The sequence below is a fragment of the Phascolarctos cinereus genome, unplaced genomic scaffold (genome assembly GCF_003287225.1).
Source record: "Phascolarctos cinereus isolate Bilbo 61053 unplaced genomic scaffold, phaCin_HiC Scaffold_1;HRSCAF=81, whole genome shotgun sequence".
NCBI lineage: Eukaryota > Metazoa > Chordata > Mammalia > Diprotodontia > Phascolarctidae > Phascolarctos > Phascolarctos cinereus.
In genome coordinates, this window is record NW_027555514.1 from 94,046,510 (window position 1) to 94,063,223 (window position 16,714).

The window sequence follows — 16,714 nt, forward strand, 5'->3', positions numbered from 1 at the left end:
GCTTATTTTTGCTTTAGGGGCCGGGTGGGGGCAGAGGGATATATGTAAATAAGTGTAATTGAAGACAGAATGGGAGATGGACAAAGGGACAAAATAAAGAGATCCATGAGTACTCCAGGAAAATTTCAGGAAGGAGAAAACGCCTTTAGTTGGGGCAGTTGGTGGGGGAGTGCTATCAGGGAAAGCTTCATGGTGGAGGTGTTAATTAAGCTAGACCTTGAGTTAAGCAAAGGATTTTAAATGATGGAGGAGGCAAAGCTAGAGGAGGAGAACATTAAACCCAATGCCCTATCCACTGCATCACCTATCTCTGAGAAGAGCTTATGACGGAACTGTGGGAAAGTGGTAGCAATAAGAAATACTGATGCAGTAGAGTGGAGCTGTCAAATATCTATCCCCTTTACCCCTCAATTCCTGTAGCCTTGAAGCAGCAATATTCTCCAGAGTGTAGCCCTTACTAGATTAAAAAGGAAATTGGGAAATAGTTTTAGAAATAAAATACAACAGAACATAGATAATATTGATATAGTTTTCTGAGTCACTGTACAGCCTATACAGATCCTTAATGTATGATTTAGTGTCTTTCCTTCCCCCTGTCAATTTGAGTTCAATACCACTGGAGGGTGGCAACTTACAGGACTCAATAAGAAACAGCAGGAAACAAAAAAATGCAAGGCAGCTAGATGGTGCAGTTGTTAGAGCATTGGCCCTGGAGTCAGGAGGACCTGAGTACAAATTTGGCCTCAGACATGTAACACTTAATAGCTGTGTGACTCTGGGCAAGTCACTTAACCCCAACTGTCTTGGCCTCCCCCCTTCCCCCCAAAAAAGGAAAAAAAAGTAAACAAAAAATGCTTCAAAGAAGCAATGACTGATGTGCAGAGAAGCACATGCTAATGTGAAGTAACAAACCCTAACTGGAGGCCTACCCAAGCAGCACTATAAATCCCAAAGAACAGAGCTCTCCTTGGGGAGAGGTGCTGACTAAGGGACCCATTACAGTCTCTGGGCTCAAGCTCAAATCCTATTTATTTTCATTAATTTATAAATATAACTGTTAAACTTTGTGAGCCTGAGTGTTTGTTAGTGACTCTCCTTGAGGGAGTGTTCAGTATAGAAGTTTCCAGCTCATCTAGGCAGGTGCAGTGACCCAGAGAAGGGAGAAGTCCTCAGAGTGTACCCCAACCCTTCATGTCTGGAGGAGATCTCAGGCCCTCCCTCCATAGGGTCAGGGTAAATTGGTAACAATGTATGATGTTAAGAGATTATGTAAACCAATCACCATCATTTTTAATTTTCAGATATTTTCATATAATTCAAGGTAAAAGAAAGCAGCATTTTCAACTACATTTTCTATTTCCCTAAGTTGACTACTGAAGTTACTTTGAAACTGCAGGCAGGGTCTCAGGCATGACTTGTAGTCTCTCCCTCTCCTAGCCTCTTTTTATGGAATGACCTTTGTAATGAAATCAAAACTAATAAAAAACTGACCCATGTCCTTGACAGTATTAAACAAAGGGAGTCCAGTAGTCTATTAAAGTGGAAAATAAAACCACTAATATTCTTGCTGAGAATCCCAGTAGAGCTACATGGCATGGGAAAATGTCTTAGTCTATTGGGGGTAATAAGGAAAGAAAGCTTAAATAGCTTACTGAGTTCACTTTCCTTCAAGAGAACAAATTTGCAGTCCTTGACCAAGACACCGAGTTCACTGCAGTAAGGAGAAACTAAATTAGCCAGAGAGAGAAGTTGCTGTAAATGAAATTTTAAGAGCAGGTCCCAAGGCTAGCTAGGTCAACTTTCTTCATTTGTTTTGACATCACTAAAAAGATCTAATGTTTCCAAAGAGTGTTCTTTTCTTTAATAAAGGCTGGGACAATTTCTGATATTAAAATTTTTCAGGAATGATTAGATATATATACCTATCAACATTGTTCTTTCGCTGATGGCAGGAAGTCCAAAGAGAAAGTGGGGGTGGGATAGGGAACAACAATGTTTTTGAAGGAACAGCCTTTTGAGGACTATCCACTAAAGCTAAGCTTTGTTCAAGTTTGCAGTTGTCATTCAACAAGATACTTATTAGAATGGAAAAAAGGGAACTAAAAAATTGAAGGATCATTTTTATTCTCATATATACTTAGGGTATTCTGGGAAGCTTTTATTGACATAGGGTAAAGGAGAGGACCCTGGCTGTTCTAGTCTTGGCCTTCTCCCTGGAAAAAGCTGGGTTGCCATGGACCATTTAGGTGAATCATTTAATGGGCCACAATGGAAAAAACAATGTACACAGAAAATGAGTTCAAGTTCTGTTTCCTGTACTTTCTGTGTGAATAAGTCATTTCTGCTTGGGTTTGAGTCTGACTTTTGTTTCTTTATTTTTGGTCCAAACCTGTGCTTTTTGAAGGTATGGAATTCCAGGTTTGGGAAGCTCCGCAACTGATAGAGAGCAGCAACATATGTGTACCTTGTAGTCTGAGAGCGTTGCCAAGGGTGTGAAAATTTGTCACTTTCCTATGGTCATACAGAGGGTATTTTTTGGAGGCAGCACTTTCACCCAGGACTCCTAATTCCTAAGATGATCCTTTTTTCACCTCAATATATTGCCTCTCAGGCCTGACTTTCCTCGGTTGTAAAATGGGGTTACTAGTGTCCCCTACCTTGCAGGACTGTCATGAGAAAGCACTGTGCAAACTTTAAAGCAATAGAGAAATGTAAATTATTATCAATTTCTCAGGACCTCTGTTTTTTCATATGCAAAATGAAGTGGTTTTATATATATATATACTGAATATCAAACTATTCTTAGCAGCACTTTTTATGGAATCAGAGAACTGAAATCAAAAGAGATGTTCATAAATTGGGTAACAGCTAAACAAATTATGTTACATGAACGTAATAGAATATTGCTGAGACACGTGTGAGGACTTACATGAAATGATACAGATTGACAAAGACAGAATCAAGAAAACAACAGACATGATGACTGCAGCACTTTAGAAAGAGAAAGAAAAAAAAAGGAACCAGGAGGCTGTGTAATTTTCATGACCACATTTGGCCTCAGAGAGGAGCTGAGAAAATGTACTTTCCTCCCTTCTTTGTAGAGGTGGGGGACTAGGAATGTTAATCCTGCATATATTTCAGACATGGTGAATATATTGGCTTCTTTTGCTGAACTGCTCCTCAACCCCCTCCCCCCAACCAGGTGCCTTGTATTTTGATTCTTTGTAAGGAGGGACAGCTCCCTGGGAAGGTCCACATTGGAAAATGGAAGTAATATAAAAACAGAAGATAACAATACAAATATTTTTCCATTTTTAAAAGGATTTTATTTAGGGAATAAATTAAGAGGCCTGAACTAGATGATCACTAAAGTTTCTTCCAGGTCCAACATTATATAATTTTTGATACTTAGGAATTATTGCTTTGTAATTATAATGAAATCAATTTGCATTTTCCTACTATACTTTGCAAAGTGATTTTTTCATTTAATGGATTATCTCTTAATTTTAATTTGCAAAAACATGAACACTTGATTGAGACACTTATAGTATCATGGAATTTCAAGGTGTATAGAACTTTAGAGATGGTTTAGTCCAGGGGTTTTCAATCTGAGGTCTGTGGGTCCCCCAGGGGGTCCTTGAATAGATTTCAGGGAGTTCATGAACTTATATGGGAAAAAAAATATTTATTTTCATGATTCTCTAACTAAAAATCAGCATTTCTTCCAATTATGAATGGTAAAAACAAAACAAACTTATTCCAAGAAGGGATCCAGAGGCTTTACCAGAGTTCCAAAAGGGTCCATGACATTAAAAAAACCCCCAAAGCAAAAAATGTTAAGAACCCCATATCTAGTACAATTCCATCATTTTACAAATGAGGAAATCAAGGTCCAGAGAGGTCATGTGATTTCCTCAATAGCACAAAGTTAGTAAAGATTAGAGTCAGAATTTGAACACTGGTTCTCTGATTCAGTCAACTACTTTCTCTCCTAGAATACTGTCTCTAGCAATAAACCAACTGTGTGTTCTTGTGCAAGTCACTTTTTTTCCTCTATAAGAAGGAGGTAATAATTTTTTCCCTTACCAACTTCACAGGACTGTTGTAGCAAACACCAAGATACAGTGCATGAAAGGCACTGAAAACCATATATTTGACCAATATGTTATTAAAATTATTAAGATACATCCTCATGTGAAAAGGCTTTTTCCTGGCTTTTATAGCATACTTCCACCTCTTTGTACATGGACCCTCCTTTATGAACATATGTGGTGGTGGCTAATTCTTTTTCCCTTTTCCCATCAATGCTCTAAACTAAATGATCACCTCTAGATACAGTACTATAAAAGCAGTATTTGTGCTTTAACTAACGATAGCAACTTCCCATGACCTCTGAATTCCAGGTTCCAAGACTTCTGTCATGGCAGTAACTATTACTGAATTTGGACATTTGTTATCATTCAGTCATTTTCAGTTGTAGTCATTTCTTAATGACCCCATTTTGGTGTTTCCTTGGCAAAGATACTGGAGTGGTTTGCCATTCCTTTCTCCAGTTGATTTTAACAGATGAGGAAACTGAGACAAACAGGGTTAAGTGACTTGCTCAGAGTCATGCAGCTAGTAAGTGTCTGAGGCTGGATTTGAACTCAGACATATAACTCTTCCTGAGTCCATACCTGGCACTCTATCCAAGCTGCCCTACATATTTCTGAATTTTAACACAGAACCCATATATGTTTAAACTATTAGAGTTCTCTGTGCCTGGGATCTTAGGCTGCTAATAGTGAAGTCTGGAACTCAGGACTTGCCAGGAGGGAAGGTGGGAAGGAAGAAGGTGTGAATTTGGGAAAGAAGGAAGGGAAGAAGGAAGGAAGAAAGAAAGGAAAGTATACAGGAAGGAAGAAGAAAGGAAGGAAATACTCTCAAAGTCATGCTATGGTATTTCACACAGGTCTTACCTCTCTCTCTCTCTCTCTCTTCCTCAGAGTATAATGTGCGACCCTCTAAATAAATAGCAGTCAGGAGTTTCTGGCTCTCTCTGCTTTTATGTTACCTACAAGCTGACTCAGCATGAGAGAAGGGCTATTTCCCTTATCAGCTGCTATCCTCTGGAGCCCACACAACAACTGACAAAAAAGAACTCATCATCTTCTCCCCCTACCACTCCCAACATGTCACTTGTCCCAACTTCCTGTCTCTGTAGTATACCACTCATATGATCAAGAACCCTATTTCAGGATACATTAGCAGCCTCCTAATTAGTCTACCTTTTTCTAGTATTTCTCTTCTCTAATTTATCCTCTCCATAGCTACCAAATGAATCCTTCTAAGACACAGGTCTGATAATGTCACTTCCTTGCTCAACAGTAATGAGTGCTTTCTTCTGCGTCTAGAATAAAAACCAAGTTCATCAGCTTGGCATTTGAAGCCTTCCATAATCAGGCTTCCACCTTCATTTCCAGACTTCTTTCATATTATTCCCCCTCGTTAATTTTACATATCAGCCGATCTCGTCTGTTCGTTGTTGCCAAAAGTCCACACTGATTTTCCTTCTCCGTGGCTTTACAATGGCTAAGTCCTCTGCCTGAATGCTCTACCTTCTTCTCTCCTCCTCTCCTATACGCTAACCTCCTCAAAGGTTCAGCACAGGTGTCACCTCATATACAAGGCCTTTCCAGAAACTCACCTGAAACCCATGCCACCCCTCTTTGTTGTACTCCCTCCTGAAATGGTCTTGTATTCACATATCCCTATACATATTGTAACCTGCCTTGGCAACCTTTTGCTCCTTGACTCAGAATTTAAACTCCTTGTAGGCAGGGAATACTTCATTTGTGTCTTTGTATCCCCAGCACTCAGCTAGTATAGTTCAGTTCGGCTAGAATGTAGAAATGTAATAAAAAGAGTAAGCCAAAGAGAAGCCATAAGTAAATTGGAACCAAACAGTTAAGATGGACAAACAGACAAGTGTAAGTCTTCATATATATACTTGGCAACAGTTGCCATGCCCCCTCTGGGATTTCTCTGCTCCAGGCTAAGTACATCTAATTCCTTCAATCACACATGATTGTTTGCTCTCACTTGAACATTCTCCAGTTTATAAGTGGTGTTATTAAACTATGATGCCCAGAATGTGACTCAATGCTCCATTCTGAGTGGTATACAGCAAGACATTCATCTTCTTACCCTGGAAGCAATGATTCTCTTAATGAAGCCCAAAGATTGCTTTATATTTTTTTTGTTGCCTTACCATACTCTTGACTCATATTGGGCTTTTAGTCCACTAACACCTATAGATCTTCTATGTCTAACCATCCTTCTCCTATGTTGTATTTATAGAGTTGACTCTTTGGAACCAAGTAAAACTTCACAGTTATCTCCACTGAATTTTATTTGGGTGAATGTTCTAGTCTGTCAAGATTGCTGCAGATGCAATATACCAGTGTATTAGCTATCTTTCTCAGCTTGAATCTCCTGCCCAAGCACAGACTGCTGGGTTACTCATTCAGTCAGTTGACATTCAATCAGTAATGAATGATTATCCATTGAGTCTTGCTATCCACTCATTCCAAATCCAATTAATTGTACTATCATCTAACCCACATATGCCCACCTTTTCTACAACATTAGCATGATACTTGAAGGGATTTGTGACCTCAGTGATATGAGCAGATCACAAACTATTCATGACTTCTAATGCTGTAACTCTTACCCTCATATTCCAATAAATCCTCCTTGAGTGATATATTCATTGTGCTAGAAGCTTTCTCCTATCTCTCCTGAAATTATGCAAACATCAGTAGGGCACATGGGCTGTCCAAAGTCATCCCTCACTCTCACTGACATGACTAGTCCATTTGCTTTTTTATAGCCATCCATCTCCTTGATGATCTCTTGTACTGTTTTTCCATTATAATTCTCTCATGGTAATATCTTGTAGCCTACTCACACCCATTATGCACCTCTCAGATGCCCTTTAGGCAACCTGGAACTTCAATTCTTCAGGAACTGTGGTATTTCATGATTTGTAGCCATAAAGCATCCCTGGAAGATGACTGATAGAATTTTGTTTCAGGAAGAAGAGTGTGGTTATTAAAAATAATGAGTGATTAATTTCCCAAAGGCAATCCATATTGTTCTTGTGAAAAGAGTTTAGAATTGATGATGCAGCAACCTTGATTCAAATCTGATCAGAATTTTTTATAATGCATATAAACTATAAGGTAAAATGACACAAATTTATTTGTACACTCTTTTGCTGAAATTCTGATCACCAAGCAGACATAAAATATTATCATTCACTAAAGTCCTCATATGATAATATCTTACGTGTGTAAGGAGTGGGATCTAGGTTCTTGAATAGAACATTAACTATGGCTGGAAATGGTTTTGAATTCTGGCCAGGGGTGGAAAGAACCAACTCAAATCAGCTCTCAATAACTGATTGTTAAATTTTCTGTGTGAGCAATTAGACCTCAGAAATCATCAAATGCTACAAATCAGGGCTTGATTTACTGTTTTGTTGATTGTGTAGACTTAAGAAAGTAATAGAGAAAATGTTAATAACACAGATTAAACTTAAAACTGTGTCATGAGTATTTTTTCCCCTGAGATGGTGAGTCTGTTTTCTGAGGCCCAGCCTAAAATGTTAAGTGTGGTGAGGCTTGCCACACCAGGAGGTTAACTGCCAAGTAATAATTTTCTTTTGTTTTTGTTACAGCAACTCATAAAGATCACACACTAAATCCCATGGGACTTCTCTATGATTTTCCTTGGGAAGACAGTAAGACACTGATGAAATCACACATATTTTGAATTCTAAAGAAGTCAGCACACAAAAAAGCCATTCTTAGGGTCTTCTAAAAACCAGCAGCTAGTGATTTCTGACAAGACTTTGAATGAGGAGGAGCTGCCTGATGGTTCTTCTCTAACTTGTGATTTAGAAATTCCAAAACCTAAAATACTGATGGCTACCCTAACTTTTAACCCAGCATGCTATTTTTAAAGGATATCTATTTTTGTGTTAGAGGTTGCTTTAAATTTTGACTGTCAGTAAGCTTTAAGCTATTATCACTAATGGAGCTTTGACTATTTATGAACGATGACACTTGAGGGTTGTAATAAGGCTACTTGACGCTACCATCTGGTAATTCAGTACAGTCAGCCCTTGATTATCTGAATGCAGATTATCCACTTTGTGGATTTGTCGGCCACAAATTTTTCATCCCAGGTCAGCTTCCCCCAAGTGCTTAGTGCACTCCCAGGCAGTGTGTGCTCAGGAAATGTAAACTAATTTAATAATAGCTTAAGTAAAATGTCAAAAGGCAAACTTGCCTTAGAAGCAGCATATAAATTTATAAACAGCACATAATGTATTCCAAAGGTCTTTTTCCAAAATGATTTGCATTCCATAATGATTTCAGATGATTGCATGCTTCATATTATCCGTACCCTTGCTCTCCACCATTAGCATGAATTATTGAAAGTTGACTTATACTACTTCGAGATTATTTAAATATCTTTGCCAGTGTGCCCCACTGTAGCCAAGGGCTATTACAACAAGTTAAAGATATAGATGTTTTGAAGATGAATTAGTAAATATCAACAAGAAAAAAATACTGTTGTATAATGAAGCCATACAGTTGGGTTCCACAGCATCAGGTGTAGTGGAGGAATAGGTTGTAGGATTAAAAAGACACTATAAATAAGAGAATTCATGAATACTCACAATAAAGAGGGAAAGGAAAAATTGGTGGTGGTGGTAGGGGGACCAACAGAAGGAATACAAGGAGTGTGAGAGTATGAATCTGATCTATTTTTCCTCCACAGTAAGCTTACTCTTCTGTATCTCTTTCCTCACTCCTCTCATTAGTAGAGGAAGGCAAAGAGTAATATGGGGAGATAGCACAATGAAATGGAGAAATTGGATTCAAAGAGCTTGCAATGATCTGGACCTCGGGGCCTGAACTGAACTTGACTAGGCTGAGATTTGTAAACTAGTCCTAACACTCCAATTCAGGCTTGCCAATCTATGACATTTCCTGCTGTCACCAAGGCAGAGATCATCACCAGGGCTTATGGAAAAGCACAAAATAGGTGGCATCTGAATTGGAGCTTCAAGGAAGAGAAGGATTTCTACAGAGATGAGAAGGGAGTACATTCCAGGCAAATGAGAAAGGTCTGTCAGAAAATGGATTTTGACACAGATTCAGAAAATCTGTTTGAAATCTATTTGTGAGCTGTGTGACCTTAGGCATGTTGCTCAAACTCCTGGGCCTCACCTTCTTTGTCTGTAAAATAAAGGCATTAGATTAGATGACCTCTAAGGTCTGATTCCTGTACTAAATTTTATGACTGACTATGAAAATGCAAGGCAAGGAGCAACATATAAGGAGGCAAGATCAAGGAAAAGTGAACAGTCCAGTTCCAATGGAATGTGTGGAGAGAAGAGACAACAATCAGACTAGAAAGGTAGATCAGACTCAGACTACAGAGGGATTTAACTGTTGGGCTAAGCTGCCCCTGTTTTATCCTCAAGGCACTGGGCAGCCAATGATGATTCTGGTGCAGGAGACTGATATAAAAACTGTACATTAAAAAGCTTGGTTTGGCAGTTGCATGAAAGATTAAAAGAACAGAGGAACTGGAAATAAGGAAGTAAGTTAGAAGACTAACACAATAGTCTAAACGAGAGGTGATGAGACCATGGACTAGGGTAGTAGCAGTGTTTGTGAAGATATCCAGAAGCCAGGGTGGTGAAGAATCAAATGGGTAGAGAGGAAGGTCCTGGAAGATAAAAGACAAGATGAGATCAAGGCACAAGTAGAGGGGTTGGTATAAAGAAGGAAGTGGACCACCTGATTCTCTAAGATTGTCAAAAAGAAAAGAGGAGAAGCCAGGAAAGAAGGCAGTTTTGACAAAGGGGGATGAAGGAATTGACAACAGATGACCTCAATCATCTAATTAAGCAAAAGTAAAATACAGCATCTACTGAAAAAGCAGATATTTGAGGAGTTGCAGCCAGGAGTTTGAGGGGAGTGGGAAAAGATTAGAATAGTCACTTTGAGGACTATGATAGGAAGATGATCAAAAATGAATAAAAGGATTGGTCTGCATCACTGAGGGCCTGATTAAGGTCAGGCAGCACTAATTTTTGCGGACTTGATCAACACAGATTATGACTTTCTCTGGCTTCATTCAGCTGCTGGTAAGTAGGAATGGAAAAGGGCTTACTATGTACCAGGCACTAGGCCTGCACCTTAAAAATCTTGTCTCATTTTATCTTTACAACAATCCTGGGAGCTAGGCAGGTGCTATTACTAACCACATTTTGTAGCTGAGGAAACCAAAACAAAGAGAGGTTAAGTGGCTTGCTCAGGGTCAGGCAGCAAAGAAGGGTACTGAAGCTGGATTTGAACTCTGATCTTGAGTTCAGGCCCAGTGCTTTATCCACTAGGCTTCCTAGAGAGATTAGCAGGGTGGAAAAAAGCAGAAACAAGAGAGTAAGGTACTCAAGGACGGAAGGACAGTAAATTCCTGCAATGATGTGTAATATGGCCATGAATATGGCTATATAGCCAGAACAGAGGTGATGGCCTGGGAGAACAAGGAGAGACTAGATGGAGGCTGATTTGAAGGTGAACACCAGACTCAGGAACACTTAGGCAATGGGAATGGTAGAGGGACAGGAGATTTTGATCAGAGAGGAATATTTTATTATGACTTCACTATTTTGGAGGGGAAATAGTTCTGAGTCTGAGGTATAATCACCCTTATGGTTAGCTGAGGTAAAGCATAAATGGAGGGAGTGGGAGCTGACGAGAATGATGAAGTGGACAAGATAATAGCATGGTCATCAGTATGACTTTTGAAGACACTGAGGATGATGACAGTTTGAGAAGGAGAGGCAGACTATGAGCCAGGCACTGGAGCCAATGAGAGAAGAGGAAGAGTGACCTAGAAATCAACAGACAGAAGCAAGAGTAGTTAGGCGGCACAGTGTCGGTGGATAGGGCATCGGGTTTGGAATCAGAAAAACTCATCTTCATGAGTGCAAATCTGGCCTCAGACAATTACTTAGGTGTGTGACCCTGGGGAAGTCACTCAACTTTCTTTGCCTCAGTTCCTCATCTGTAAAACATGCTGGAGAAGGAAATGGCAAACCATTCCAAGAAAACCCCAAATGGGGTTATGGAGAGTCAGACATGACTGAAACAACTGAACAATAACAAGAAGAGATGGTAGGATGTGGACCTGACAAAGATGGAGTGATTGCTTGGTGACTGTGATACAGGAAGGGTATAGAAATGGTAGAAAACAAGGCATAAGCTAACTGCCCCTCCTTCTGGTCCTGTGAGTTGGGCAGTACAAGAGAAGAAGTGGGTGGTGAGAGATACGGCGTAGGTGGGGGAAAACCAAGTTCCAGTTAGCAATAGAAGAAAAGACGATTCAAAGGAAGAGCTCAAGGGTAAAGGGCAGTTTGTTAATAATAGACTAGGGTTACAGGGAACACAAAAACAGGGTGGGATGGGTAGAGACTAGAGGGAAGGAGGGTTGAAGTATACTGGTATGAGAGTATGGGGCATGGGGGAAAGATATTTACATGAATAACTATAACACAAGTGTAAAGGAGAGGTTTAAGATAAGTACCCGAAGAAATAGGTTGCTGTTCCTCAGTTGTTTCAGTCATATCAGACACTATGTCAGATACTTCATGGCCCCATTTGGGGTTTTCTTGGCAGAGATACTGGAGAGGTTTTCAATTCCTTTCTCCAGTAGATGAGGAAACTGAGGTAAACAGGGTTAAGCGACTTTCCTAGGGTCACACAGCTAGTAAAACCCTGAGGCCGGGTTAGAGCTCAAGATGTCTTCTTGACTCCAGTCTGGCACTGTGCCATCTAGCTGTCGCCGTGAGAAATAGGAAGAAGGAGAAATAATCTTCAGCTGAAGTTTTCAGAGAAAACTTGATGGAGGAATTAGTATGTGAGCTGCTCCTTGAAGAAATGGAGAAACTTTTACAAATGGGGGAGCAAGTCAGGATTAATCCATTCGGGGCATGGGAGACACTTGAAAAAAAAAGACATAAAAAGACAGAATATGTGAAGGGAAGACTATGCGATAAGACTAGAAAGGCTGGTTAGAGCTAGATGGAGGAGGGCCTCAAATGCTTGTAGGGTCAAGAGTTTCCCATTGATTCGGGAGGTAGTCCAGTCATAAAGGAACGACATGCCCTAAGTGGTACCTAAGGAAGATTTTCCACAAAATGGTGCAAAGAAAGGATTAGAGACAGCAGAGACCAGAGGCAGGAAGAGAAGTAAGGAGACTCTTAGAACAGTCTACCCGAAAAGATGAGGTCTTCAATTAAGGTAGCTTCAGCGGGAAGGAAAGCCCAGGTGGAGAGGAAGCTGATGAACAGAACTGTGGGGGTGGGGTGGGGTGGAGTGAAGCGGAGAGGGAGAGTAAGAAGGACAGGATCCTAGGCAACTCCATAGATGGTTATCCCATCAAAAGATATAGAGAAATTAGAGGGAAGTGACAGTGCAGGTTTGGAATCTTATGAAAGGGCAGCTAGGTACAATGGATAAAGTGCTGGGCCTGGAGTCAAGAAGACTCATCTTCCTGAGTTCAATTCCGGCCTCAGATACTTACTAGCTCGTGTGACCTTGGGCAAGTCACTTAATTCTGTTTGCCTCAGTTTCCTCATCTGAAAAATGAGCTGAAGAAGGAAATGGCAAACTACTGCAATATCTTTGCCAAGAGAACTCCAAATAGTGTTGCAAAGAATTGGACATGACTGAAACTTAAATCTTATGAAGTCATATGATGTTTAATCCTTCACTTATTCATTCCCCCTGTTAAAATTCAGTTTACAAATAAGCACAAATTTTGTTACTGTCTGGGAACGTATGTGTACACTGCAGTTAAAACTTTGGACTGGTCCCAGAAAAAACTGTTAATACTAGTGTCCACATCCGAGGAAGTACCCCTCCCACAACGCTTAACTGTCAAAAGAGGCATGTGGTTGATTAAATCATCCTTGCTATTGAGTTATGCCTTTGACACCCAGCAGACCCTTTAATAGAGAGGCAATAATACCCTCTGCCACTTTTCTGCAGTCTGAACTTCCCATCTCAGCCACTCTGAATGTGAATGAGAGCTGAAAGACTGCTGAACTCCTGCCAGATGATACCACCTTCCACTGACAAGATAGCATTTCCCGCTGTCCTTTCTCCTGACAGGTATCTATTTTGATCTCCTCCTAGAGAATACAATGACAGCTCCCATCCTTGATCTTTTGGCTTAGCTCCCAAGGAGACTTCCTCTTGTCATGTTTTATTCATGGTATGTACAGGTCCACTTCTTTCACTGTAGAAACTACTAGTGGGGTAAGGGCAATAAATGAAGCAGAAATGGATTGGAAGTCACATGAGAAAATCACCACCTCCTTGTGTTCTGGAGCCTGAAGTGGAATCAGAACCTTCCTGGGATGGAGAAGTGAGCTTGTGGTTTTAAGATTAGGGTAAAGGCAGAAAGGGAGAAAAGAACAAAGAGGGAGAGAAGGAAACAGAGAGAGAAGGAGTCACAGAGAGACATTTGTATGTGTGTGGGGAAAAATGAACGAAGTGGGCACCCAAACCCAGAATAACCCATGCTGGGATTCAGTATAAACTTCAGGAATCTGAGATCATCTATAAGAAAGACAGCATATTGGATAAAAATAGTGGACTGAGAGAAAGCTCCAAATTGGAATAGCCAAAAAAAAAAAAAGAGAGAGTACCCATTATCAGTCTGTCCAATACACCCATACCCCAATAATCTTTTAGCCATCAACAGTTATTGCCCTTTCTGTAAGAATTATATATCTATATTTTTACTAGTCATAAAATTGTAAAGAAGAAATAACAGCAATAAAAATACAAGTGTTGTCATATATAAAGAATGTATTATATATAGATATTTTTTTTACCTGGAGAATTATGTCCTTTTCATTACGGGTGATGTTAACACTGTGAGGCTGTCCATTTGCCATGTTTTGGTGGTCTACATCAATATTATATGGTTCTCTGGTGCCTCCCAGGTTGTATCGAATCTGTAAGTTTCCTGTATAAAAAAAGTAGTGGAAAGTCTTAGCAATTTCTTTGCTTTATGCCTCTTACATGCCCATCTTTTTTCCTTCTTCTTAAGCCTTCTTCCCCGTCTTGTTCTGCCTTAATAACATGGTAGTTGTGAACTCTGAGGTCCTGGTCTAGAGTCATGCTAATTCTTGAGATCTAAGCTCTAGGGGCAGGCAAGGGTTTGTTATTTGCAAATAAGGAGCCATTGCTGGCCATCAATTTAATGTCAAAGCAGCAAATGGTGCAAATTATAAAAGTTGGGATTATGCCTAGAATTTATGAGTGTAGCAATATAGCGCTATGGAGACTGCTGCAGGCTTCACCAAAAAGTGTCAGAAATTAGAAATAAACACAGGGTGTAGGAATGCTCTTCTGCTGTAAGCAGAGCAGGGCATGTGGCACATAAAATAATCGTGACTACACAATATTAAAGTCAACACACTTTACGAAAGATAAATAGATGAAAATGTTGGTGGCCTCTAAGAAACCACAAACATGGAGATTTCCTTTATTCTATAGGATGCATCAATCCTTATGCAAATAAAAGGGGCTGAAAGTTTTCAAGCCTTCCCCGGTCCCTCCTTCCATACTCAGTTGTTTTTCTCTCTATTCCTCCCTCAACCAGGGATAATCTACTTATTTAGTGATTTCGGTTTATCTGAATAATAGCCATAGACTTTGTTTCCTGTTTATTTATGATTTTTAAAGAGCAAAGGATTTGTTTTTATGATGAAAGATCATGGGATTTGGACCTGAAAGTGACCTTAGGGAGAAATCTCCTTCATTTTTTTAGATGAGGAAAATGAGGCCCAGAAGGATGTAACTTTTCCAAGATCACACATAGAGTAAGTGGCTGGGGTAAGATTTGAATCAAGTTCTCTGGACTCTGGATTCAGCATGTTTTCCACTGCTCTGTAGCAGAAGATAGCACAGTGTAATGGAGGGAACTCTATATGCAGATTTAGGAGACCCTGGTTCCAGTTGTAGTCCTAATTCCAGACAATGAAGTGTGACCTTGGGCAGGCCATTTAACAAACATTTATTAAACACTGCCTGTGTGCAGAGCATAGTCAGGGAGAGGCAAGGTTTATGTCAGACAATCAACCTCTCTGAGGCTCCTCCGTGTCCTCATCCATGAACAGAAGTTGTAAAGATCAAATGAGCACCGGCCCTGCAGTCAGGAGGACCTGAGTTCAAATGTGGTCTCAGGCAATTATTAGTTATATGATCCTGGGCAAGTCACTTAATCTCAATTGCCTCCAAAAAAAAAATAGAGATCAAATGAGATCTTGCATGTAAAGCATATCCCAAAATGTGAATTCAATTATTCCTTTTCTATGCAAGGTCTGTCCTCCATACGATTGGTATCTCTTCCAAATTCTGAAACTCAAAAAGGTTCCATTCCTCTCTGGATCCTCTGACTGGGTGTAAATGGCCGTTCTAGGTGGATTCTATGTCCCTTCTGGTTTTGATGTGCTATGGTCATTTATGTTATTTATGCTATCATTTCCTTTTTAAGTAATTTAGTATTCTGCTTCCTTTTAAACAACATGATGACATTGCTACACTGGGAAGCAGGACTGTTGAAAATAAAGAGTAACCATATTTCCTGTTTTTTCTTCTCTTCTTGTTCCTTAAAACTCTCTCTCTGCCTGTGATACTCTATGACTTCCTTATTTATGTTCAGCCTCCTGAATTTCTTTATACTTTTCCCTAGGCTTTTCTTATATCCATAGGCTGGATCTATTTTATACTCAAACATCCATATTTTAATGGGACTGTGATCTCATCCATGTTGGTACTCCCTCCAGAGGGTAGACTGAAAACTATCTATTCCTGGCTAGACAATGGGTCTCTCTTATATGATTAGGTGTTGGCCCAATTTATTGGGATACTTTCTCTAGATCAGGACTCTTAACTTGGGGTCAATGTATAGATTTCAGGTGGTCCATAAACTTGGATGGGAAGAATTACAACTTTATTTCAATTTAATTGATTTTCTTGGAAATTGTACATATTTTATCTTATGAATTAAAAAAATTCACTGGACTGCCAAAGGGATCTATGCCCTCCAAAATGTTAGAAACCTCTGCCTGGATCCCCTGACATTGTGTGGATATAAATAAAGCACACACAGGGTCCATCAGTTATCTCTTGTTCTTGCTATATGACCAGTCCATCTTTCTTCCATTTTATACCATAAGGAATAGGGAATAGGGTCTGGAACTGTGATTTTCTTGGTACGGGAAACTCCCAGGTGAAGAAATCTTTTTTACCAGTACAATTCTGTAATTTCTCTGTAACTTAAAGTCTCAGTGAGTTGTGTAGGTCATTGAGAAGTTAAGCGACTTACTGAGGGTAACACAGCCATTTATGTGTCAGAGGCAAATTTGAACTCATTTTCCTCCCATGCCAGTTTGCAAATTTCTGCTCTATGCTGCCTCTCCTGCCTCAAACAAGGAATAGATTCCTTAAAAATAATTTATAAGGTTTTTTTTGACACCATGTAGACAAAACTAGTTGACTGACTAACTGGTTGAAGATTTCATCTGGTCACTTTGAATTGTGCAAACACAGTCTTTGTTTTATTTTATTTTACT

At 39.7% G+C, this 16,714-nt stretch overlaps 1 protein-coding gene across 1 annotated transcript in view; it reads right to left on the reverse strand.

The window, feature by feature from the left end:
• CNTNAP2 (contactin associated protein 2) overlaps positions 1-16,714 on the reverse strand; it is a 1,976,042-nt gene that overhangs the window by 173,283 nt on the left and 1,786,045 nt on the right. The window contains exon 19 of the mRNA XM_078153085.1: positions 13,967-14,100. Coding sequence (XP_078009211.1) covers positions 13,967-14,100 — 134 coding nt within the window. The remainder of the gene's footprint in view (positions 1-13,966; positions 14,101-16,714) is intronic.